This window comes from Gossypium hirsutum, chromosome A09 (genome assembly GCF_007990345.1).
Source record: "Gossypium hirsutum isolate 1008001.06 chromosome A09, Gossypium_hirsutum_v2.1, whole genome shotgun sequence".
Lineage (NCBI taxonomy): Eukaryota > Viridiplantae > Streptophyta > Magnoliopsida > Malvales > Malvaceae > Gossypium > Gossypium hirsutum.
The window spans coordinates 80,648,375-80,674,135 of NC_053432.1; the positions used below are offsets into that span (position 1 = coordinate 80,648,375).

General features: G+C 33.0%; 3 protein-coding genes and 1 long non-coding RNA gene across 5 annotated transcripts; 3 read left to right on the forward strand and 1 right to left on the reverse strand.

Annotated features, from left to right (window-relative positions):
* Positions 1–284: 284 nt before the first annotated feature.
* Positions 285–5,231, forward strand: LOC107935205 (protoheme IX farnesyltransferase, mitochondrial). Of its 2 annotated transcripts, XM_041077090.1 has the most exons (10): positions 321–821; positions 922–1,051; positions 1,923–2,060; positions 2,192–2,325; positions 2,974–3,099; positions 3,452–3,555; positions 3,823–4,105; positions 4,493–4,636; positions 4,779–4,938; positions 5,024–5,231. In XM_041077090.1, exons 1-8 carry the CDS (start codon positions 487–489, stop codon positions 4,506–4,508), a joined length of 1,266 nt encoding a protein of 421 aa, XP_040933024.1. In that variant the 5' UTR covers positions 321–486; the 3' UTR covers positions 4,509–4,636; positions 4,779–4,938; positions 5,024–5,231. The 2 variants fall into 2 exon arrangements, with proteins under 2 accessions (XP_016723258.1, XP_040933024.1); XM_016867769.2 differs by lacking the exons at positions 4,493–4,636; positions 4,779–4,938; positions 5,024–5,231 and having other exon boundaries at positions 285–821; positions 3,823–4,465.
* Positions 5,232–6,411: 1,180 nt separating this feature from the next.
* LOC107935210 (uncharacterized) lies at positions 6,412–11,088 on the reverse strand. The gene is made up of 10 exons (XM_041077091.1): positions 10,927–11,088; positions 10,670–10,880; positions 9,963–10,325; positions 9,726–9,866; positions 9,537–9,640; positions 9,229–9,450; positions 8,628–9,122; positions 7,555–7,985; positions 7,090–7,183; positions 6,412–6,991 (listed from the first exon to the last, which is right to left on the reverse strand). Exons 2-10 carry the CDS (start codon positions 10,838–10,840, stop codon positions 6,826–6,828), a joined length of 2,187 nt encoding a protein of 728 aa, XP_040933025.1. The 5' UTR covers positions 10,841–10,880; positions 10,927–11,088; the 3' UTR covers positions 6,412–6,825.
* Positions 11,089–12,950: 1,862 nt separating this feature from the next.
* On the forward strand, positions 12,951–15,600 carry LOC107935193 (uncharacterized). Its single transcript, XR_001694160.2, has 2 exons — positions 12,951–13,240; positions 15,335–15,600. It is a non-coding gene; the product is annotated as an uncharacterized lncRNA (long non-coding RNA).
* Positions 15,601–20,876: 5,276 nt separating this feature from the next.
* Positions 20,877–25,761, forward strand: LOC107890591 (chaperonin CPN60-2, mitochondrial). The gene is made up of 19 exons (XM_016815101.2): positions 20,877–21,108; positions 21,219–21,243; positions 21,350–21,481; positions 21,665–21,824; positions 21,932–22,107; positions 22,240–22,335; positions 22,500–22,604; positions 22,703–22,789; positions 22,958–23,047; positions 23,151–23,231; positions 23,346–23,414; positions 23,581–23,658; positions 23,761–23,856; positions 23,979–24,078; positions 24,159–24,262; positions 24,429–24,534; positions 24,630–24,708; positions 24,793–24,899; positions 25,548–25,761. The coding sequence occupies exons 1-18, from the start codon at positions 21,071–21,073 to the stop codon at positions 24,896–24,898; spliced, it is 1,728 nt and encodes a 575-aa protein (XP_016670590.2). The 5' UTR covers positions 20,877–21,070; the 3' UTR covers position 24,899; positions 25,548–25,761.

The window sequence follows — 25,761 nt, forward strand, 5'->3', positions numbered from 1 at the left end:
ATTTATTGTATGAGTTTTTTCAATTTAATAATTGATTTTTTTGTCTTAATTAAAGTGTCGAGTTTGATTCAATGTTTAATTTGATACATAAATTTCATTTTTTATTACTAATTAGGTACTTATATATTTTTTAGAGCACACGTGTCAAATATCACTAGGCGACACAATGTGATTTTGTACAAATACCAAATTGAGCGCTAAAATCAAATTCAAGTACCAAATTAAAAAAAAATCCTCATGTACTAAATTAAAAATTAACGTCAAACTAAGGTACCAAATAGTGTATTTACCTGTTGGAGATAAGGGAAATAAAGCTCATCATCTTGAGTCTTCCACTGGGGACGTCTCTCTCGACGGTCAGCATCCCCAAAAGAACAAATATTTTGAAGAAGAAAAAAATCCTCTTTTGGTTTTTTATTGAGGAACTCCTAAAGTAAATACCCAAAATTTCTGCAAAAGTTTCCGTTCGAAAAATCTCAAAAAACCATGTGGCGAAACTCCGCCACTGTAAGCTTCTCTTCGAAGCTTCTCTCTTATTCTTCTTCCTCCGCCAATCCTAATTACTTCCATTACGCATCTGCTTTCTCCATCTTTAGTCCAAACGGCGTTGTAGATCAGACGCTTTCTTCTTCTCATCAACGCTTTTACTGCTCATCGGCGGTGCCTTCGCCGTCTCCCTCATCCGGTTCCGTTATAAAGCTAGGTTTTCTCGCTAGCAAATCTGACGCCTTTCGTCCTTTGTGTTTGAAAGCTAGAGATGCGGTCCAGCTTGCTCGTCACTACGGTCGGTGTTACTGGGAGCTCTCCAAGGCTCGTCTCAGGTCAATTGTCATTAAGATATTTAGGCAATTTTTGAAGTTTTGATTTTTTATTTTTTATTTTTGAATTTTGACTTTTTTGTTTTTGGGTTCGTTTTGGTAGTATGCTGGTGGTGGCGACTTCGGGGACTGGATATGTGCTAGGGAGTGGAAACGCCGTTGATTTGGCTGGTCTTTGTTATACCTGTGCTGGAACCATGATGGTTGCTGCATCTGCTAATTCGTTGAATCAGGTTGCCTTTCTCATTCTTTTCTGTCGTTGATTGCTTTCATTGAACGCTATGTTAAGCACAACTTTCGTATTGAGAAATCTGAATTCGAGTTTTGATCGATCTGATTGAATTATCAAATTATTATGCATTCATTATTATTTATACTTGCCAAGGATGCTAACTGATAGCTCTATTTTCATAATAAAGTCACATTTAACGATGTTTCCCTCTTTCATTTCTTGAAGTGTAAGATTTCTTGTAAAATGATAACCTTGGTAGAAACTAGGGCTGGAACAACTAGTACGTAGGGATTTACAAGCACACAAATGAATTTGCAAAAAGTAGCGCCCTATGCCATTGGTACTACTATAATGGTCCTAGTTCCCGTAGTGCCATTGAGGACTTTGCATATTGGAGTTTTTATGGATTAAACTATTACGGTGCTCTCATCCTTGCCGCTCATTGTGAGTTTTGAAAGATTAACTTAAGGGTATACCTTACTCTTTTAGGTTATTTAGCAATGTTCAGTCAGTGAGCTTGAAATCAAGTACAATGAGTTGTATTGCACTATAATCAAGGAAAATAGGAATTTTAGCTCATTGGGCATGATTTAAATCTGTCAACATTGCTTTCCTGATAGAAGCTATGGATAAGTACCCTGTGACAAAAGGGGATAGGGAAAGAAACAATATAAATTCTTTGAAATTCTAAGAATCAACTTCATGAATTGCAAATTGTAATTTTCTTTTACCTTCTGCTATGATTGTGTTACCTTTGATTTTGTTGATTTTGCAAGGATGTGTCTGTGCATGGTGGTTGTATTTTAAGTTACTTTTCATGAAGTAACTAGACCGAGTGACATCTCAGTTAACCATGGAATTCATGTCCCTAGGTGTTTGAGATAAATAATGATGCCAAAATGAAGAGAACAAGGCTAAGACCTCTACCTTCAGGACGCATTGCAATACCACATGCAGTCACTTGGGCATCTTCTGTTGGATTTGCTGGCACTGCTCTGTTGGCATGGAAGGTGGCCAGATTGATTCACTCACTTCTCATTATTTCTTTAATTTCGAATGTGATTTTTTTTTAGCTTTGCCAAATGCTTAAAACTTTGTCAGATGAGCAACTAATGTTGCTGCTGCCACAAGGTTATTGCAGGCTAATATGTTGGCAGCTGGTCTTGCTGCTTCCAATCTTGTTTTATACGCATTTGTGTATACACCATTGAAGCAAATTCACCCTGTTAATACATGGGTTGGAGCAGTTGTTGGTGCTATTCCTCCTCTTCTAGGGTAACTTTGTCTTTAAATTCTATTAACTATTGTGATGACTATCTAAGAAATTTTAGTTGCTTGGTGTTCTATGTTTGGTATGATATTTAACAATGTCAAGTGTTTTCATGCATGTTAAATTTTGTGCTTCACATGCTAAAAGTTTGGAATTTATCAATGGCATACGAAATTTACCATATTATTTTCAACTGGTGCTTCTGCTTTTCTTTTGACTTTTTTCACATGAAATTTGCCCCTAGCTGACTTAGGTTGTTGAAAATACAGACCAATATTCTGCAGAACTGTTTTCTTTCTATTGTCTCTGGATTCCAATGGAATTCTAGATATTTGTTAATTGCTTATGAGCAAGTCCTCTTATGACCTTTGAAACTGGAAAAGTTAAACCTCCCTTGAAACAAAGGCAATAAGAACAGAAGATCCCCGCATTGTGTTGATAGATGTGGAATCCCTATTGTAGGTTTAAGTATGCCACATGTTGAGAGGTTATAGAAGACCCTATTAAAGTTCACTGAAATTATAGAGGTCATTTATTTATTAAAAAAAAAAAAGACGATCATGAAGTAGGCTTTGCCTTGTGTTGCATTAAGTTTTCGTTTAAATTTAACTGTTTTACTGACAGACTTCTTATTTTCTGTTCCAACTTCTTAGATGGGCTGCAGCATCTGGTCAGATTTCTCTCAATGGATTAATTCTTCCAGCAGCTCTCTACTTTTGGCAAATACCCCATTTCATGGCCCTAGCATACTTGTGCCGTGATGACTATGCTGCAGGAGGGTAAGCATTTTCGCAACTTACTTTCTCTTCTACATAGCAACTGTTTATTTTTCTTTATGCACAGGAAACTGAATGTTTCTGTTTCTTCCCTTCTCTTATAGTTTTGTGTTGAAATAATGTTCTAGCTTTGAGAAAGTATATCAAGGATCTCCATTGCTGTAAGCAACTGTTGATAATATAACTTGGAAAATGGAAGTGTGACTCTTTTCTGATATAATTATATATTTAGTTAAAATTTTCAGAAGTCATTAGGGATGATTCTTCATGGATAAGATTGCATGTGAATCGTGTGTTCTTAATGTATTTCACTGTCTTACAACCCTTCATTTTCTACCCTCCGTGATATTTTCAGGTACAGGATGTTTTCGCTTGCAGATGCTTCAGGTCGGAGAACAGCTGCTGTTGCTTTCAGGAACTGCCTCTATCTTATCCCTTTGGGGTTCATAGCCTATGACTGTAAGTTGTTCTAATTCCAAACGTGAAAACTATCGCACTATCACCTATATTTTAGTACTCATTTATATTTATTAAAATTTGATTACCATATATCCACACTATTTTAAAACATTGGATATGCACCAAATATCTATTTCCTGGTAGATATTCTGAAAACTCTGTGTGAACTATCTTAGTACTACAGTATATGGTATGGTCCGTATGGAACATATCTTACTTTCTCTTTTGCATTTCATAATATATAAACTAGTGAAATTCTTTGCGTAGGGGGTGTGGCTTCTGGGTGGTTTTGTGTTGAATCATCAGTTATCACCCTTGCAATAAGTGCTGCAGCATTTTCATTTTATCGTGACCGGACTACTCAAAAAGCAAGAAGGATGTTTTATGCCAGCCTTTTGTATCTTCCTGTATTTATGTCTGGCCTCCTATTTCATCGTCTCTCAGACAATCCGCAGTGCCTTGCGGAAAATCCCAACAGTATTGTTGAGCTTCCATCATTCCCCGAAGCTGTAACTGAAAGTGAAGAAGATGATCAGAAGAAGAAAGTGAGGTATGTCACTGCTGGTCCACAAGGACGCGCACCTGTGGCATATGCATCCATTGCTCCATTTCCCTTTCTCCCTGTTCCTTCCTATGTTGATCAATGACATATCGAACTGGCATCTAGTTTTTGTATACCAAATCAAAGTTATTGAAAAGGCACACCTCGAAACCTCTTTGGCTTTGCATTAAGCCTATTTCTGTGAAGTTTCTATTTTAACACAGTTTTGGTTCTTGATTGTCTTTATTTTGAAATCAATGTATAATTGGGATTGAGCTGTTTAAGCACCATGAGTGACATTCATCTTGCAGCTGCCATTGGAATAAAACTGTTATGCAATGCATAGATCCATTGCAAAATTTTCACTAATCTGTGTTTGGTTTTGAATTGGACTAGCCATTTCCTATTTTGATCTGTCAACAATTTTAGCCGCTAGTCTACAAAGCAATGCATAATGGTGGTGGATACGCAAATCCTATAGGTGACAAAAGCTGACCAAGAAGTGGGTATTTATCAAAGTCAAGATTCAACTATGACTTGGTAATATAGTAAAAGCATCTTACATCGAATTTATATCCCAAATTTGAATTGATCCCCAGTTTAGAGGGATGCAACAGTAGGTTATGAGGAGTTTCGGCTCCATAACTTGGGGCATTAAGCTATGCTACCCTCATTGTTGCAGGTGGGGCAGGGGCAAGCACCGGAGGGAGATGTGCTAAAAATTAACATGACGGGCTTTTAATGATTCGGATAGGTCAAGGGAGATCGGTGTCACTGTCAGAGATCATAATGAGTTTGTGGCGGAGGGAAATGCACGAACATTATAGAGCTTGGTGAATGAGGTTATTGCGATTATCATTACCTTCAAATGTTGTAATTGAAATTTCTCTAAAAATTAACATGACGGGCTTTTAATGATTCGGATAGGTCAAGGGAGATCGGTGTCACTGTCAGAGATCATAATGAGTTTGTGGCGGAGGGAAATGCACGAACATTATAGAGCTTGGTGAATGAGGTTATTGCGATTATCATTACCTTCAAATGTTGTAATTGAAATTTCTCAAATATTATAGTTGAGGGTGACTCATGTGAGATGATTATCAAGATTAAAAGTAACAATGGGCTAATTATTGGAGGAAGCGTGAACATTTAACATCAAGTTTTTAGCTTATTACTTTAAATTTTATTGATTATTTAAAAAAACAAGTAACACATCATTTAGCGCAATTAAATCATTATAGTAGTAGTACTTTAGCTTTTGACTAATGCAAATTCATGTTGATATAACAAACACTGTTCGCATATTTGATTAATAAATTGCAGCTATTTTCTTAAAAAAAAAAGAAAGAAAGAGAGTAAAATGAACCAAAAGTAATATGAAGCTTAATTTGGAATCGCAATATCAAGCTCAATTAAAGCGTATCTTGAAAACAAAAATGACTCTACACTTGTGTTAATAAAATTTGAACTAACCCAACTTGAACTTTATCACACGACTCAAGCTAGGTTTTCTTTTCTTTTATGACTCACTGAATTGATTTTTTTTTTACAACAGAGTAGAAATTAGAACAAACCAAACTCGAATTTTTATCAAAATTAACATTTTACTAAGCGGAAAAACATATATATTTTATTCTTAAAAATATTACTATTTACAAATTTCAATCTTGAATATATATAATCCAATTAATTTTCTCTCCTTTTTTTCTTTCTATTTCGGCTATTTAATTTGTGCATTGTAGTCAGGTTTTCCTTTAAGATACAATTTTTTGAATTCATTAAATGAACTGTATTAACCAATATCGTATAATACATATATTACATAAAATTTCTTTGATATAAAATACACAATTCTCATTTCATTTAAGCTTTTTCTTTTCCGTCTTTCAACCTTGACAACATTTTAGAATGACTTGATAGATATATGTATGGACCCAAATTCGACTTAATCCAATTAAAATGATCTAAAACTTGAGTGACCTGTGAGCAAGAATCTGAATTGAATATGACACAATTGATTGAACTTAAATCTAACCTGATCAGATTCATCAGAAAGATAGAACCGAAACCGAATATGACTTAACCTGAAACTGATACAATCTGCCCGGTTTCCAGCCTATAGTAAAATCTAAACCATCAGATCATAGGAGAATAATGTGCAAATATAACCGACCATTTAAGTTCAACATAGTCCTAGTCCTAGTCCTGGTCCTAGAGATGGCAAAATATAGCCAAATTTTCATCAAACCATGAAATGAGAAGCAATGGATATAGAGTAGACGGGGTACAAAAATGGTAAACACAAAATATGGGGCTACAAAAAAACAAAACTAGAAATAGAATTAAATAATTACTATACACAATCTCTAACAACAATCAAATGATTTCTAATAATGAATAACCAAGATGAATTTCCAGCTTTTCCTTAAAAAAAAATTTTTCATTTTTTTTCTCCCGATCTCCTTTTGACACTTCCCTGGCTCCTTTTTTATTAGGTGCAAAGGAAGCGGCAGTCTGGAGATAAAAAAAAAGAATTGCAGATGTTGGGATTGCAAGCATTAACTGAGGTAAGCCCCTGATTCTACCCCCCATCTCTTTGAGAAAGCTGTTCGTTAACTCCGATACCTAAGTTTGAACCAAACAAAAAAGAAGCAGCAGCTTATGTCCAACCAAAATTCTCTATCTAGTAAAAAAAGCAGCTTAAAAACAGCTACAAATATCCAATTTACTCAAGTTAGGCCAAATGAAGGTGGCCTTGAATCATGACATCTATAATAGTTGCAATCTACCATACATGCAAGAATCGAATTACGACAGAGGCACCAATATTCATTGTATGGGATACATAACCATGGCATCGTTGAGGGCAGTGTGGCTCCCAAAGTAGATGCAACTCTGGAAAGACGAAGGAGCAGGGGGTACACAAATAAGTTTAGAATACAGCATGAAAGCCCAGAAGAATGAGAACACCAAAAGATATTAAAAACACTTACTTGTTACCACTAAGAAGTCCAAAAACTGATGTGGCAATATATGACCCGGAAACTCCGGAAAAAGCTTTTCTGTAATGAGGCAAGACCATTTGTCCTGCAAGGTTTTTACCACTATGATTAGCTTTCAGGCATTCCAATGAAACCCAAGCAAACGAGGGACTAACATAAAAAAATATAAACATTAATGAGAATAGAAAGAATATTAACTGTCTCATATTCAGTTGCTAGATGAAAAATTATGGAAAGGAGAAATTAAAAGATTTAGCTTAATGCATCATGTGAGAATTTAACTTTTTTACACATTCCACTAAAGCAGAGAGAAACCCTGGAGGGAAAAATAAGCCCTTCTCATGCATTAGCTCCTTTATTCTTTCTAGACAATTTTGTATACTACAAACTTTTTAAGAAACCTATGTCATCCCAAGAATATCAAGAGTTTCAAAGAACAACTGATCAAGGCCTCACCTATACTCAAATAATTGCTGTGGAGAATTGAAATCAATACACTAGACACCATTCTATCTATATCCTCTTTTCGTGGTGCCTCATCAACTGGCAAACTGTTTCTATCAATATAAGCACTCCAGGGAGAATGGCTGCTATTATTGTGACAGGCTATGATTTCAAACCATATCCCCAATGGAAATCTTCTAGGTTTTATCAACCGAAGGGCGATCTTAATATAAGGAGTAGCATGGATAACGGATATGATGACTTCAATGAACATACAGCTAAGGCTGATGGCCGTGTTCATAATGCTGAAGAAAATATAAAAAACAGATGTGGTTGGCAATAGAAGCAAAAGAGGTGTAAATAGAAGAGATCCAACAACATGTTGCTTCACGGTATAGTCAAAACTATCTAATCTTTGACGAAGAGGATTCCACTTCCGTCCCCTGACAATAATACAGCAGCTCTTAGAATAGTTAGAAACAACTAAAAAAATTTATTAATAGTTTACTTCTAATAAAAAGGATAACTTTTGTACGCCTTTCAGATTCTATCAGCTAATGCTGCTCAGCAATAGCAGATGCATAACAAAATAATAACATTGATATTATCTGGGTATATAACAAAGATAAAACATAGCCTTTAAGAACATTGGATCCCTTCTCCAAGTAATTTACATTGAAACAGAATTCTAGACCTAATGCTATGAGGAAACACTTTAATTGCAATGGAATGTCATGAGCTCATGAGATGGTACGGTATATTCTCCCAGAACATGAAAAAGAAATCCTCACGAGCACATTTTTTCCCATCTCTGAAATAGGATCCATGAATCAATATCTCATTCATATTTCAGCACTACCAGATGTGGAGATCATTTTTTGTTGGACCTGGAATGATTAATAAATATGTTCAATCTACTTTGAGTTTTTTTGTTCTACGACAAGGTAGCAATAACCCATTATGACACAGATGTTACTACTATATTTGTATTATAACAACACAATCAACACGATTTTAGTTTATAACTACATTTACTGTATCAGAGGAGCTAATCAAATCCAAAATAAGATATGCTGAAGTGGTACCTGAAAATACGCCACAAAGCGGCCAGCGCATGTAACTGCTGTGAATAGAGAATTGAGATTAACCAATGAAGTGTTGACACATGCAATGTTACTATCACAATCATGTCTATGACCAAAGCAGCAGGTATTGTCACCCCGAAAAGAATAGCTAATATAGAAAGTCCTTTGATGAAATAAATGAAGAGAGAACCCACAAATATCCAAAGAGTAGACCAAATTTGAATTGTATTCAGAGAAACCATGCCAAGAACTTCAGCCAATTCTATGTTCAACTTGAAACCAGCTGGAACACCCATCAACCACACAGAACCTGACCTCAACAACTCATTTGTTAAATTACTGGCAATATTTGAAAACCATGAGCAGACAGATTCTGCGTGAAATAAGAGTGCCAAACCAATCAAATCTCCCAAAAGGATATCAACAACCAAACTTGACCACAAGGAATGCTTATGTAATGCAACTCTTTCTGCACATTCCACACTTGTTTGAGACCTAGTAAAAAAATTATATTATATATGAGGATAATGAGGGGACTTCAAAATGGACTGAGATTTGAAATATCACTAAATGAATTCACTATATTCTACAAAATTGTCACCTGAGGTCATTGTCCTGAAGGAAGATTGGCCAATATAAGATCTGACAAGAACGAATTCGGAAATTTATCCAGGTATTGCTAAACGCCTTTGCTGATGCAGAGTATACCCATGATTGTGATTCAAAATTCAAAAAGCTATGGAAAAACTGAATAAAAATGTAAAAAAGAGTAGATAATGATGCCAATGACATGGCCAATATATGCCACATGAAGGTACAAAACCTGCAAAGCCACATAGTGGTATATCAGAAAATGCAGAGATATACATGGAAAAAGCATGTGGTAAATCATGTTAAGAGTGAGATTACATGGAAATTATGGGAATATTTGCAGAGGATTGTTTGAAGCTATCATGTCTCTCAAAATATTTCTGAGATGCACTAGCACTGTTGATCGCCAAAACAACTGTATCCTGCTTTCAAAATTTTAAAATTAAGAATATATATATAGAGAAACTGTCCTAACTCCACAAGAAGGTACTCGTGAACTATTTTTACCATGTCATTTAAAGGTTGCTTTTGTTGAAGCTCATCAACCCACTGAGGCTTCTTAGGTGAAGCTTTCCCATGCTCAGAAGAATTCCAGTATCGCAATGATAAATGGTGAGCACCGTATGTTGGAGTTTCGTATAATATAACCTAAACTTGTTCAGACAAAGAGCCATGGATTAATCACCGTTGACAAATACAACTCAAATAATAAACCAAACAGTAGAAGCAATCTGAATTTCGTACATGGACATCACATTGAGACACTATTTCCTTCTTCCAATGAAGATGGTGCAATTTAGGAACCCAATGAATTCCCCTGGCTTGAAGACGAAGAGAATCATAGGCCAGCTCGATCCAGTAATTACTTTCCTTAGATACCTGTCTACACTGGCCTAAAAACCCATTATTTTTAAGGCAACCACATCTCCATTGTCCATAGCATTCGCAAACTCCATCTACACCGTGAGTGCAGGTTTTTCTCAGATCATCCTCTTCTACTCCATTTTGACCATAGTTAATACAAGCTCCATACTGACCCAACAAAGAAAATTTTGATTTATCTTGAAGAGATACATGCATATTTCCATTGATAGAATGGAGGATCTCCTGTTTACAAGAAAAAAAAAATCCAAACATTTTTAAATGAACTCCCAATAATTAAAACCATGCCCAAATGCCAAACAAGCTCAGCAAGATTACTGTTCCAGAACACAATAATAAATTTCTTTAATTTCAAAGTACCGTTATCCTAAGCAATTATAATCATACAATAACTTCTAAAAAAATGGGAAAAAAGTACTTTATCTAAGCTTTACAAACTCAGCGAGAAATAACTTCAAAAACACAACAACTAATATTCGTTTCTTAAAATGTCTAAGTGCCATTTTCCCTAAGCAGTTTCAATTCATAAAAACTGTTATAGAAAATGAAAATCAGAATTAGTGCATTACCTGGAGACAAGATTGCAGATTCGAAGAAGACTCCCGATTGGAAGCGAAAGCGACGACAATGTCAAGAGAATCTGAAGAACAAGTGACGAACCAACCAAACAGAAATTTACAGCAAGATGGTTGGGTTGAAGATAGCTGCTTTGGCCACCAAATCCGACACTTTCTTCTCATTTTTTGATCGCTTTCTCCCTTTTTTCACCTCATTTTTCACCTGAATTTTTCGATCGCTTTCTCCCTTTTTTCACCTCATTTTTCACCTGAATTTTTTTCCTGAAATTCCAATGCTTTTTTTACTCTAAAACCCTTCAACAAATTTTATAACCACTTTAAAGATTAAACTGTTAATTCCATCCATTTCAGTTCCTTTCCTTCAGTTTTCCTTTTTTTTCCTGCTTGATTGAAACCCTATTTCTTCTTTTTTTTTAATATAAATTAAAAAAAGAAATAAATTCGATACTTCAAAAATAAAAAAATAAAAAGATGGTGAAATAATATATTTTTTTGATAAATAAAAAAAAGTGCCAAAAAAATATAATCATCAAAATCAATTATTCTATTTGTTTAATTCAAGTTATATCAATCTTAGTTTAAAAGTGAACTTTTAACTTTAATCGAGTCATAAAATTTCGGTTAAAACTGGATTAATTGATCAAATCGAATTAATTCGGTTAATCGATCAGTTACTCGATCTAATTCGATCGGAAATCAATTAATAATTTTTTGAAAGTTTGATTATTGGTTAATTCGATTCGAAATCAAGTAATTAACCGGATTAACTAAACTTTCAACAAATCAATATTATTACCAATTTAGTTAATTTTAATTAATTCAGTTAATTTTAATCTGATTAATTCGGTTAGATGAACATTATTGATTTCTTTTTTGATATGTTTCATACTTGTTTTAACAAAAAATATATAAAAATATTAGTTAAAACCAAAATAGTTCGGTTCGGTCAATTTGTTTTGAAAATTTTTCAATTCAATTAATTTGTTTAATATTAGTTCAATTCAATTAACTGATTGAGTACTCTTAGGCATTGTAATCAATGCGGTAAGACGTGGATTCGAGTGTGTTGAAGCATATAATTCTCTTATTTATGGATTGACGAGAGACTACGATTGATTGTTTTTTTTAATTAAAGGGAAAATAAATAAATAGGTTAAGGAAATGACTAAAATTAACAAAGGAAATGGTTAAATTGAAAAATGAATATTACGAGCTCTAAGGTTCAATTTTTATTATGCAAGTATAAGTCTTTTAGATTTTGTATAATAATAATAATATTTTTATAAATTTTCATCTAAGTTTGAAATTTATGAATATTAACAATTTAGTTAAACATATCAACAATAGTATAGATTAAACTTTTTTGTTTGTGCTAAATTAACAAACTTGATAAAAGATTTTCAATAATAATAACTTTAAGATTCGTATTTAATTTAAATGTTTGGAGAGAAAATTTAATGCTGTGTATTCTAATCTTTTGTTGACGATATTTTATTTTTAATTATTGAAATTTTTTAAGGGAAGACAAGTTTGACAATAAAAATATAAATCCCAATTATATGCTAACTTAAGGAAAATGACATTATCAAAGGGCACTATAACTTGAATTATCGTGGTTGTCACTTAATTAAAATTGTTTACTTACAAAATCTTTTGAGTTTAAATTTTTAGAGAGTAAATAATAAATATTTATTTAAGCAATTCTCATTCTTTAAACATAGTATATGTATTCATGAAAAGCGTTATTATTGTTATTCCACCCATTCTTTTGTTTAAACCCTAAAACTAATATTGAAATACATATTTATTTAAGCTATTACATTGGACTAAAACTAATATTGAAATACATATTTATTTAAGCTATTACATTGGATTAGAATCAGCTACAAGAAAAGTGATTTTTTTTTCTTTTTTTTTTTAATTATGATATTTTAAAAAATATTCATTATAATTTTAAAAAATATTTTTTAAAACAATTTAATGGTAATTTTAAAATATTTTGGAATTATTATTAATTTTTTTATAAATGAATGAAATTGATTTTTAAAATATAATTTAGGGGCTAAATTAAGTATTGATGTATATAATCATTTTATCAAGGGATCAACAATACAACAATTAATAAATAAGTTATTAAAATATTATAAATTGATAAATTTAATAATTATTTCATTGATGATTAAAGTAAAAATTTACTAATAATTAATTATGAATTATTTAATTGATTTTGATGCCACTATGTAATTAACTTAGGCAGTGTTTGATAGGGGGAAAACCAATTCCGGAATTGGTTTTACACATTTTCCAGTGTTTGATAGCAGGAAAATATTTTCCTTTTGTAAAACCAATTCCAAGACACGGGAAAAGCTATTACAAAATTGGGGAAAATGTCTTACACCCTTCATTTCGGTAAGACATTTTCCATATTCTCTCCAGCCTTCTAAAACCTTCATTCCTTCATTTCCTTCCATTTCCAAACCCCCACAAGATCTGTCGACTGATTTTCCCCCACAATACGTTCTCTCCGACCACCATTTCCGTCAGATCTGTGGGAAATTTCAGGTAAGACATGCTGGGTTTGTATTTTCTGTTTTTGTTTCTGTTTCTGTTTCTGTGGGAAATATTCTGTCGAAAATGGTTTTATTTGGTTTTTTGAACTGCATGTGTAGTTAAACTCTCACATACACTGGTATATATGCGAATCCTGCTACTCCAACTTTCGTTACCCATAATAGAATAAGGAATCGACTCCTTTTCCTTTCTCTTGTGAAGCTATCTGTTGTTTAGCGAAAGTCTTCTTTTGCTGCCTATGGATCTGTCTTCTCTTGCAAGAGCCGATTTGTTCATAGACGATCTCTGAACACTTTAGAAAACTTTTTTAGATTCGAGCTATGCCCTGAGTGAGGTATAAAGGTTGAAAACCGTTAGCAAGGCTTAAGCTTAGAGACCAAGGCAGGACCTAGATGAATCAAGATACTTAGCCGATCCGATGCCATAAATTGTTAAGAATAGGTTATTCCAGAATAAGTTGTGGGAAAATAGGTTGTTTTTTTTTCATCAAAAGTCGAAGGAATATGCCCAGAAAGGGATGTCCTGGTCCTGTTAGCACAAATTAAGCTGTTAGCCAGAATAAGGTACATCGCAGTCTAAGCGTGCTTGCTTTGCGCACCGGCACAGCAGAATGAGAATCCGCTGGCTCAGATGAGTGGCTTTTGGCTTACTTCCTTGAGAAGGGCTTTCTGTAACTAAGAAATGAGAATTGTTGACCCATATGATTATGATCTCAGGCTCATAAAGAGGATGAAACTGACAATTTAAACTTTTTGAGCTCGTCAGTGATCTTTTCCATGGTGTCTAGAGAAACCAGCTTTGAACATGACATTCGTACCCAAGGAAAATTTTAGCAGGCATTACTATGATCTTGAAGCCCTTGCTAGGAGCTGTTCGGTACGGCTCACTACTAAACTAAAGAAGGTTCAGGCATGCTTCGACTTAGCCCTGTGATCCGCTAATTCATCTCTTGATCTGGTATTCCGAAAAGGGGGTGGATAGGGTCAGCGAAAGAAGTGGCGAGGGCGGAAGAAAGGGTTTTCAATTCTAGTGGACCTGCTTACGAGAGTCAGGCCTGCTCTGTAATGGGCAGACGTAGCAGGGCCATCTTAAAAAATATAGAAAAAAGAGCCGCTGGAGAAAACCAATTACGCTGAATTCTTAATTCCATGGAGTATGTTGTGAGTTTGAATTGACCCGGTTAGCTAGAAGGTTCCTTTCGCTACCGTCCTAAGGTTCAATCAACTGTTGGTTTGCTTTAACAAGTTGATAGGTTGCATTCTGGTTTGGCCAAGTAAAAAATCCAACCCTACAACCACAACCACATCAAATTTGTATAGATTCTCATTTTGGGAAAATTTAGGGCACATTCGTTTGTTTGGTAGGTTACACTAGAAGGCCTTGCCCACTAATTTCCATCCCAATCCTAAATTGCATAAATGAAGTTCACATCTATTTGTGGCAACTGTCTCTATCTCTTTCAAACACTAATACATTGGCATGGAATGGCTGAATCAATTAGCAAGGGTTTTGTTAATTAAACTTTGAACTCATTATTTAGGGTTAGTATGTTTTGACAGTAAAAATCAGTTTGAATTATATGTAGATACTGCTTACGGCTTTTGGATATTTTATATAATAATTGCCTTTAAAAATAAGTTAATTCTTTTTAAAGAAACTAATCATAAATTATGAATAATTATTTTTCTTTTTACTTCCATTCACACGAGCGAAGTTCACATGTTTTTAGCTCATAATTCTACAGATTATTGTTAATATGGTAATGAGAGTTGTTGAGGATGATTATTGTTAATATTATATCAGGAATTATGGATGAAATGTTGGAGTTTTTAATTAATACCGATATAAATTTAATTATTATAGAAGTGAAAAGATAAAAACATGTGATGTTGTCTTTAATTTATACAAGTTGGATGTAATTGTGTTAAAATAAACTGTTGAAGATGACCCAATTTTTGTATGTTTATTGATTTGGATTTTGATTATGTTTATTGATGATGGCAAGACTGATGTTGTCTTAGCTTCTATTTTTTATTGCTCCTAACGGTTCTAATTTCTTTGTATGCTTGACCTCCATCTGTATAGTTCTTGCTGTCCTAGCCTCTACCTCAGCATTCGTACTCGTGTTGGTGGCCTTGGTCGATATTTTCATAAGAGGTTTGTGGTGTGCTTGATTTATGATAAGCCTTCTAATAAGCATGTGTGGTTGTTATAATTCGGTTCAAGTGAATTAAATGGTTGTTGGATGTGCTTGGGTATGGTTTATTATTGATTTACATTTTTTCTGTAATTTGTTGGGAAATGGCAGTGATGAGCTGTTATATTTATGATAAGACTGATATTTTTGTTAATTATGTCCGAAATTTTAACTGTATATATAGTAATTGTAGCAGTGCACTTAAACATTATTTATTTTTTATAAAAAGTAATCAATTTATAATTTAAAAAATTATAAAAAAATAGAAATAAAAAAAATTTATAACATTGTCAATTTTTTTTGTTTATATTGAAATAAAAAAAGAAAACACACTTGATAGCAATTGAAGTATTTAAAACTCTTTTATATTTTAAAAAAAGAGGCATCAACATTTATAGCTTTTGAGCAATATATTTTAAGTGATCTTAACTTTATAAAATCATGATCAATATATTTTAATAACTTTATAAAAACATATTATTAACTATGATCAATATATAACAAATACATGAAAGATATTTTAAGTCATGGTAACTTTAATACATGATCAATATATTTAAAACTCTTGCACCAATTGAAGTATTGTATTAACTATGATCAATATTTAAGTGCTACTTTAAAAAATTATTATTGGGCAATTACAATTAGCTTGATATGTATGTATGCACTTTTTTACTCATGGTAACTTTATGTGATCTTATGAAAATCTTGCATCTTTTGTAGTAGTGATCATATATTTGTGTGGCATTATTTTGTGTAGATGGATCGTAATCAAAATCAAATGGCAATTGCCGGAGTTGTGGCTTCAGTTTTAGCTTTTGGGGCTCTTTGGATTAAAAAATTAGAAACTAGGAAGAAAATTGCTTCTCGCCCTCGTGAGAATCGAGATTATGAAAGAGAAAACTATATTAATAGTATTTTATATAGTGGTGACCAGCATTGCATTGATATAATAAGGATGAGACCGATCACCTTTTTTAATTTATGTGATATTCTTAGTACGAATAATTTGTTACAATCGTCTAAATCTGTCGATATTAGGGAGCAAGTAGTTATATTTTTACATATAATTGGTCATAATGTAAGGTTTCGAGTGATTGGATCTAGATATTATAGATCAATTCAGACAGTTCACCATTACTTTAGGGTTGTATTGAGAGCTATTTTGAAATTGTATAGACTAGTTATTAGATTACCTGATGAGTCAACTCCTAGTGAAATTAGAAACAATCCAAGGTTTTATCCTTATTTTAAAGATTGTATTGGAGCATTAGATGGAACTCATATTCGTGCATCCGTTCCACTTAGCATTGAAGGAAGATTTCGTAGCCGTAAAGGGGGGACGACACAAAATGTATTGGCTGCCATTACGTTTGATTTGAAATTTGCCTATGTTCTAGCTGGTTGGGAAGGTAGTGCACATGATTCTCGTATCTTAAGTGATGCACTTTCACGCCCAAGAGGATTAAGAATTCCAGAAGGTAATATTTATCACAAATAGTTCCAATAAGCTCATAGTTTATCAGTATTAATTACGTATTGTAAAATTGTAGGTAAATATTATATTGCTGATGCTGGATATGGCATCCGAATTGGATGTATTACCCCATATCGTGGTGTCCGATATCATTTAAAAGAGTTTGGTGCTGAAGGGCCTGAAAATGCAAATGAACTCTTTAATCTTCGACATTCATCATTACGGATCACTGTTGAACGTGTTTTTGGGATTTTAAAGAAACGGTTTCGTGTATTAGATGCTGAGCCATTTTGGAATTTTCAAACTCAAGTAGATATAGTTTTGGCTTGTTGTATCATTCATAATCATATAATGGGAGTTGATCCTAGTGATTTACTTAATCAAGGATTATACGAGGAGTCTGAGTTTGATTCGATAATACAAACTCTCACGGAGCGAGAAGAAAGACAAGAAGCAAGAGAATGGTCTGCTAAGAGAGATGAGATTGCAGAAACTATGTGGACTGATTACATGGCTAGAAATATTAGGTAGATTTAGGCTTAGGGTTATTATTTCTATGTTATGTATGTTTTAGACTGATGTTTTTTTTTTTGTAAATGTTGGTTGGATAATAACATTGTCAGATTTTAGATTGTTGGATTTTGATATATGTCTTGAATTGGTTAGATATTGATTATGTTTTAACATTGTTGGATATTGAATTGATTATTATGTTTTAAGCTTGTTGGATATTGAAATTATTGATAATGACAATTATTTAATGTAGAATGGGTAAGGGCAACAAAGAAGGGATCTCCAAGCAATTCAGGTGGACAAAACCGATGGAACATGTTTTCCTTGAAATTCTAGCAGAGGAGGCTCGAAAAGGAAATAAGCCTTCTAATACTTTCAAATCAGTTTCTATTAATCGAGTTGCCGACGCCATTTCTTCTAGATTCCAAGTCCAATGCGATACAAAGCACGTGGAAAATCATTTGAGGACAGTAAAAAACCAGTGGCAGATTATATGCAAAATTCGAGGTGAAAGTGGTTTTGGATGGGATGATAACATGAAAATGATCACATGTGATAGAGCGACATACGATGCAACAGTGATGGTAATATATGTATATATATGTTAAGTATATTTCAATTGTTTTTTACTTGTTATTCTAATTGTGTATAATATCCAACAGGCACACAAGAAGTATGAACCATTTTTGAATAAAAGCATTGATCAGTATGATGAAATGGCTGTGGTTGTTGGCAAAGATATGGCAACAGGGAGTTTTGCCAGAACATTTGCTGACATAGATTTGGATGATGATAATGAAGATTCAATGCCTGTAGACTGCGACAATGAAGAGGCTGAAGAGGTAAGAACAAATGTATCTTCATCTGGCACATCCAAACGTAAAAGAAAAAGTGGTCAAGATAGTCTCGTTGATGAACAAATTAAATTTGTGGGTGAGCAACTTGGCGAAATTGCTAATGCTTTGAAACAATTTACTGCCGACAATACAGCACAGCTTTATGAACAAGTGATGTCGATGGAGGAAGAAGGATTTGATGATGACTTCTTGTGTTCTGTGTGTGATTATCTAGGGAGTCATGAATCAGAGGCCAAAATGTTTTTAGTTAAAAGTAAGAAGCATAGAAAAATTTGGCTTCAAAAATTTTCTCAGCGTTGAAGATATTGATACTTTTATGTGGTGTAATATTATGCACTTCGACAATGTTGTTACTATGTGGTGTACTACTAATTATGTATTTGGATAATATTATTTCTAGTACTCATTATGGTTTCGAAGCAATTTATAATTATTCAATATTCTTACTAGTACTCATTATGGATAATATTTTTTCAATTTATAACGATCAATATTGTAGCTTATTATTGAGTATTATTATAAATAAATCATTGCAATATATGTAAAAACAATTTAAAATATAAAAATTTATTAATATATATTAATATATGTAAAAAACAACTTTTCCGGAAAATATTTTCAGGAAATCTGTCAAACAGCAGAAAATATTTTACACAGATTCAATCAAACACCAGAAAATATTTTCCAGTAAGTCATTTTGCAGAAAAGTAAAATATTTTCCAGAATTCATTTTACGGAAAACATTTTACAGCCAATCAAACAGACCCTTAATATGAAACAAGACTGAAAGCTTAAATTTCACCGAATAAATTTTTCTTCAAACATATAACCAAAAAAAAAAAAGAAAAAGAATGGTTATTTTAGTTAGATTCTGTTACACTCCAATATAGGTGAAGTGCTAATAAGTTTATATCTTAATATTACGGTTAAGTGTTGGATTCTTTGGATTTGGAACTTTAAAAAAGGTTGTATAAAATTATAAAAGACAAGAATAATATTATAATAATATTATTTATAATTTAAAGAGGATATTTTTATAATTTCACAACTAAGTTGACGACACTATGACACCAATTTAATAAAATGTATTATAAATATAATAAATAAATAGCATAGATATTAATTTAGGAAAATAGACTATTTTAGGAAAAAAGGTAAACTATAAAATTAGGTCACCCAATTATTAGTGTATTTTTGTTATTGTTATTCAACTATGAAAATTTTTAATTTAACTACTAACATTTTAGATCATTTCTATTATGGTCATTAATGTTTTAGATTGTTTCTATTTTAGTCACTCTTGGAGTATTGGAAGTGATGATGTGGCTTTTTTCTAATTGGGGTAATAAGATATTCAATCCTCAATAATTACAAATTCTATCAAAATGATTCAAATTTTAAATAATTCAATAAATTCAACCGTTCACACTTACAAGTTCCACCAATTTAACCCTCAAACACATATAATTAAATACAAATTATATACTACAAAAAAATCTAAAATCTAATATTAATTATACATGTTTATATAAAAATGCATTTAGCCCATTGAACTTGACACATTCTCCTAAGTTGATACTTATTATTTTTTGTTCCAAGTTAGTACTCGAATTTTTATTCCATCAAGGATTTTGACATTTTTTTTGTAACGATGTTAAATATAGGAAACATGGCACTCATAGATTGTGACATGTAACACTGATGATGTTATAATCTATTTTTATAAAAAAATATTTAAAATTTTAAAAGAAAATATATAAAAATCATATGATTTTTTTTAAAATATAAAAGAAATTTTAAGTTATAAAAATATATGTATCTAAAATATAAATATTACAAAAATAAAAGAAAATATAAAATTCAAGTTAAAAAAGTTGAAAACTCAGATAGTTTATATCATTTTCTAAATAAATTGCAAACAAAATAGATGAAGATAAGTTTTATAATAAAATTTATGCTTAGAGATGGGTGTAAATTATTATGTGGTTCTTCAAGTTGTTAAAAATGCAAAAGATGATGATTTGAAAAATGCTTATAAGAAGTTTTTTCATTTTATTTGTTAAGTATTTGTTAGGTTTTACAGGAAATTTTAAGTTATTCTCTTGAGAATGCTATTAACACAATCACGAATAAAGTTTATAAAAATCACAAATTTAATGAGTTTTGGAGTTTTGAGTTTTTTGGATTATCAAAATCACAATTTACATGTAAGTTTATTAAGATTATATGTGTTTAAATATAAATATATTTATATTTAATTGTATGTGTTTAAGGATTAAAATGATGGAATTTGTAAATGTGCAGGTTAAATTTATTGAATTATTTAAAATTAGAATCAAATTAAAAGAATATGTAACTATTTAGGACTGAATGTCTTATTATACCAGTTAAAAAAATTTCACAACATCATCTCCCATAACCATTTAACATAGAGTGATCAAAAGAGAAATAATATAAAATATTAGTGACTAAATTGAAAGTTTTCATAGATAAATGACCAAAACAATAAACTAATAGATGGCTGACTAAATCTATAATTTACCCAAAATAAAATGAAATGATAAAACCCTAAAACCCTAAAGAAGAGTTAAGAAACTAGAAGAAGCTGCTACTCCTGCTTCTAGACCCTTCTCTCCCATCACTTTATGGGTTTCTTTTTTCCCTCTTTTAAAAGCCACCCCTGAAACACACCCAGTGTCTTTTGTCACCCCACAAATAGCTTTGCTGTCAACATTTTACTCAAGATTTTCCTCTTTTTCTTTCCTCCCAAACTAACTATGTATCGTTTTGCTTCAAGCCTTGCTTCTAAAGCTAGGTACTACGTTCATTGCAATTACTTCATTTAACTGTCATTTTATTTTATTTTTGTTGATTAGGAATTAGCTAACTTATTCACTTTTCTTCAATTTCAATCTTTGGTTTCAGGGCTGCTAGGAACACTACATATCAGGTAGTTTAGTGACCAGTACTTAAATTCTTTTTATTGTTATTGTTATTATTAATGTTTGACTTGATCTTTTTAATTGTTTTCTGTTTTTTCTTCGGGTGCGTGTTAGATTGGTAGTAGGCTGAGTTGGAATAGGAACTATGCTGCAAAAGATATTAAATTTGGGGTGGAAGCTCGAGCATTGATGCTTAAAGGTGTTGAAGAGCTCGCTGATGCTGTTAGAGTAACCATGGGTCCTAAGGTAAATCTAATATTCACTATTTTCATTTCTGACTTATTTTCTTTTATGTACTCGTTCTGTTTCAAGGTTAATCATTCATTGGAACTGTTTATGCCTTTTCTTCTATATTGAACAAGAAGTACGGATTTAATATTTATAGGTAGAGATATTGATCAATGGAAGAAATAATATTACCTCTTGTAGGGGCGGAATGTGGTTATTGAACAAAGCTACGGTGCTCCAAAAGTGACTAAAGATGGTGTAACTGTTGCAAAGAGTATTGAATTCAAAGACAAAGTGAAGAACGTTGGTGCGAGTCTTGTGAAACAAGTTGCAAATGCCACCAATGATGTAGCTGGTGATGGTAAGGCACAAGCGCCTTTTCTAATCTACTAGATTCACTTGAAACCTTTGGATCTGTTTCTAATCTAGTAGAAAGCCGAGTTGTGAAATTCATTGACATTTTTGCAGGAACTACCTGTGCAACGGTGCTGACACGAGCAATTTTTACCGAAGGATGCAAGTCTGTTGCTGCAGGAATGAATGCAATGGACCTAAGGCGTGGCATAACAATGGCAGTTGATGCTGTTGTAACAAACTTGAAAAGCCGGGCAAGGATGATTAGCACATCTGAAGAGATTGCTCAGGTTGTTTTCCTATCTGAGCTTTTTCTATCAAAAGTTTATTGCAGTCAGGATCATACAGTACTTTAGAATAAAAAACCAAAGTGTTGGTAAACTTTAATCTACCAAGTCTTCATCTTAAATATTTTGTAATAGGTTGGAACAATATCAGCTAATGGAGAGAGGGAAATTGGTGAGTTGATTGCAAAGGCCATGGAGAAGGTTGGCAAAGAAGGGGTGATAACAATTCAGGTATCAGTACCGACATATCATATCGGCTTGAGGATATTCCTGTTTTTTTTGTAATTTTACTAGTTTTTGTTGCTCATGCTTGGCATATATTAAAAATTTTGAACTATTTTATACCTCATATGATGTCTTACTGTGGGTTATTCCTGCGCTTTAAACCTTTGCAGGATGGTAAAACATTATATAATGAGTTGGAAGTTGTCGAGGGCATGAAGCTAGACAGGGGCTACATATCCCCATATTTCATCACCAACACTAAAACCCAAAAATGTGTAAGTAACTGATTTCTCCTTTGGTTAAACTGGAAAATCTCTGAGTCTTGAGTCTTGACCATGTTATGGTTCTGATTCAATTCACTGTGTTATGGCAGGAATTAGATGATCCTCTTATCCTAATTCATGAGAAGAAAGTATCAAGCTTGAATGCTGTTGTAAAAGTATTAGAGTTAGCTTTAAAGGTAAGCAAATTTTGAACGAATCATGCATTATGAACATTCTGGCTGAATTAATTTTGATTAATCATCATTCATAACAATTGTTTATCTCACTAAGCGGTATGACATTTCTTAAAATAACTTCTACACTTGATTTGTAACATTAACATCTTCTATGCTATGTTTGTTCAGAGACAAAGGCCCTTGCTGATTGTAGCTGAAGATGTAGAGAGCGAAGCACTTGCTACGCTCATTCTTAACAAGCTTCGTGCTGGAATCAAGGTTTGATATTCAGTCTGATATGAATCCTTTTTACTGTTGTCCTATGTTAATGTCCTCATTTGTAGGAATGCTTGCTAATCTATATGGATTATTTATGGTGCAGGTCTGTGCCATCAAAGCCCCCGGTTTTGGAGAAAACAGGAAGTCTAGTCTGCATGATCTTGCTGTCCTCACAGGAGGAGAGGTAGGACAATTTTGTGTTTCTGCTATATGATATTTCCTTGTTATGGCATATGGTTCCTTTGACATGAATTTTCATGACCTCTTGATGATGGTATCTGTTACTTCTCTACTGTAGGTTATAACAGAAGAGCTTGGCATGAACCTTGAAAAGGTGGATCTGGACATGCTTGGCACTTGCAAAAAGGTATGATTTCTATAGTTCGGACATGAAATTGTTTGTCAATGTGATATTCCATCACTTTGTCATATAAGCAGGAAGTTCATGAGTTTGGTAAAATAGTTTTATTTAGTCCCTTTTTACATGTAGATATCTTTTTGATGCATGATTCTTTTCCTTTTGGCTGTTAAAGGTTACTGTCTCAAAGGATGATACTGTTATTCTTGATGGGAATGGTGACAAGAAAGCCATTGAAGAAAGATGCGAACAGGTCTTGTTCTTTTACAAACAATTGTTTAGCCATCTTATGATTCTTGAACTCTGCATGATTTTATTAATAATTCAGATTATAACTTGTCATTCACAATAACAGATTAGGTCAGCAATTGAATTGAGCACCTCTGATTACGATAAAGAGAAGTTGCAAGAGAGATTGGCAAAACTTTCTGGTGGTGTGGCTGTTTTGAAGGTATAGTTACCTTACAGTTACTGGCATTTTTTAACTTATCAACTTCGAGAGGCAATAGCTGTTCCTTTCCTATTTGCTGCTGTTTGAATGCAATTTAATGAAGAATTCGTTGGAAATTGCAGATCGGAGGAGCTAGTGAAGCTGAAGTTGGTGAGAAGAAGGATAGAGTTACAGATGCACTGAATGCAACAAAAGCAGCTGTAGAAGAGGGTATTGTGCCAGGTAAAAACTTTTAGTCTTAATGGTTTTTCATTAAGTTTCAGTTAAACTTGGAATATAATTCAATGTATGGAAACATCTAGGTGGTGGTGTCGCTCTGTTGTATGCATTGAAAGAGTTGGACAAGCTACCTACAGCTAACTTTGACCAGAAGATTGGTGTTCAAATAATCCAGAATGCTCTAAAGGTTTGCAACTCTTTTCTGCATGTCAGATAGGTTCAAATTCTGAAAATTCTATTCTTGATATACTGTTGAAAGTCTATCTAGACAGCTCTTCCACTATACAGTTTCAAAATGCTGGTGATTTTGACGTGTGAAGTTACAATCTTTCTCATAAATGAATTCATTGCAGACACCTGTGCACACAATTGCTTCAAATGCAGGAGTTGAGGGAGCTGTTATTGTTGGTAAGCTGTTGGAGCAGGATAACCCTGATCTTGGCTATGATGCAGCCAAAGGTTTGTGAATCTCTTGTAAGGTTTTTTCATCGTATATTTTTACTGTTCTAATGAAATTGACACAGCTTATATTCCTATGTTTGGTATATAACCAGGTGAATATGTCGATATGGTAAAGGCTGGTATTATTGATCCATTGAAAGTAATTAGAACCGCTTTGGTCGATGCTGCAAGGTAAGTGCCAATCGGTAGTTTTGTGTGGGCCCTGACTTAAAATCTTAAAAGTAACAAGCTGAGTATGTTTCCTTTCTGATGCAGCGTGTCGTCGTTGATGACAACTACCGAAGCTGTTGTAATCGAACTTCCAAAGGATGAGAAGGATGTTCCGGCAATGCCTGGCGGTATGGGTGGCATGGATTATTAAGGTTATTCCCCCTAACAATACACTGATTTTAAGTGCTTTCATATAATCTATTTCCATTTCCTCAACATCTGTGAGAAAAAAGAATATCCGAGTCTCGATGTCTAAGTTGGAAGGCTTCCATGTAATCATAAATTGAGAGCTACTTGGTGATGGTTTTGGTGATAAAGGGTCAACAGGACTCTCTTATTGTTGTTGCTAGAAAGAACGAAGTAGTTTGTATTAGACCATTTTATCTTGAAATAAATGAAAAAATGAAAAGAAAAAAAAATTCTTTCACTTTCGACTGTGATTGATATGAGTTTTTGCAAAGAATCTTCTGATTATTCTTATGCTGTAGGTTTTTTTTTTTTTTTGGCTCAGTGCTATTATCATTTATCATTTTAAATATGAAGTTAACATTAGTTTAGATAAACTTATTCAAGTGGTGCTATCAATTAGGCCGAGGTCCTGGGATGGGATTTTGATGTCTTTCCTGTCGTGCTGGATTGTGTCCAAATTTTACTTTATTTAAATTCTGTCATATTGGATTTTTTCATAGTTATTTTGGTTTGGTTCCGAATATATTCCGATTATTGGTTATTGTTTATTCGGATATGTATTGTTTGTAATGTTATTTACATCGTGTAATTTAAAGCTTTGTTCTCTTCAGCCTGAAGTGAAAAACCTGAGTGGTAACATGTTTAATGGAAACGTGGGAAAATTTTACTTAGGGGACGGGACCACTTACCGCATGCTGTCTTCACAATTAAGTTATTATGGTAAAATGTACTGAATTTTTATTTCCCCATTTTTGGGTTTAAATGTTCCAATTTAATTTTTAACATTGTTTAAAGTTTTATAATACAAATATTATTTTCGTTTTA

Bases quoted from the DNA above. Each gene is read 5' to 3' on its own strand.
- LOC107935205 (XM_016867769.2), top strand. From the start codon at position 487: ATGTGGCGAAACTCCGCCACTGTAAGCTTCTCTTCGAAGCTTCTCTCT. The intron at 2,326-2,973 runs GTAACTTTGTCT...CCAACTTCTTAG, and splicing joins GCTATTCCTCCTCTTCTAGG to ATGGGCTGCAGCATCTGGTC. The intron at 3,100-3,451 runs GTAAGCATTTTC...TGATATTTTCAG, and splicing joins GATGACTATGCTGCAGGAGG to GTACAGGATGTTTTCGCTTG.
- LOC107890591 (XM_016815101.2), top strand. From the start codon at position 21,071: ATGTATCGTTTTGCTTCAAGCCTTGCTTCTAAAGCTAG. The intron at 23,659-23,760 runs GTCTTGTTCTTT...TCACAATAACAG, and splicing joins TTGAAGAAAGATGCGAACAG to ATTAGGTCAGCAATTGAATT. The intron at 23,857-23,978 runs GTATAGTTACCT...TGGAAATTGCAG, and splicing joins GTGGTGTGGCTGTTTTGAAG to ATCGGAGGAGCTAGTGAAGC.
- LOC107935210 (XM_041077091.1), bottom strand. From the start codon at position 10,840: ATGAGAAGAAAGTGTCGGATTTGGTGGCCAAAGCAGCTATCTTCAACC. The intron at 10,326-10,669 runs GTAATGCACTAA...TCTTGTAAACAG, and splicing joins ATCTGCAATCTTGTCTCCAG to GAGATCCTCCATTCTATCAA. The intron at 7,184-7,554 runs GTGAGGCCTTGA...AAAACCTTGCAG, and splicing joins CAGCAATTATTTGAGTATAG to GACAAATGGTCTTGCCTCAT.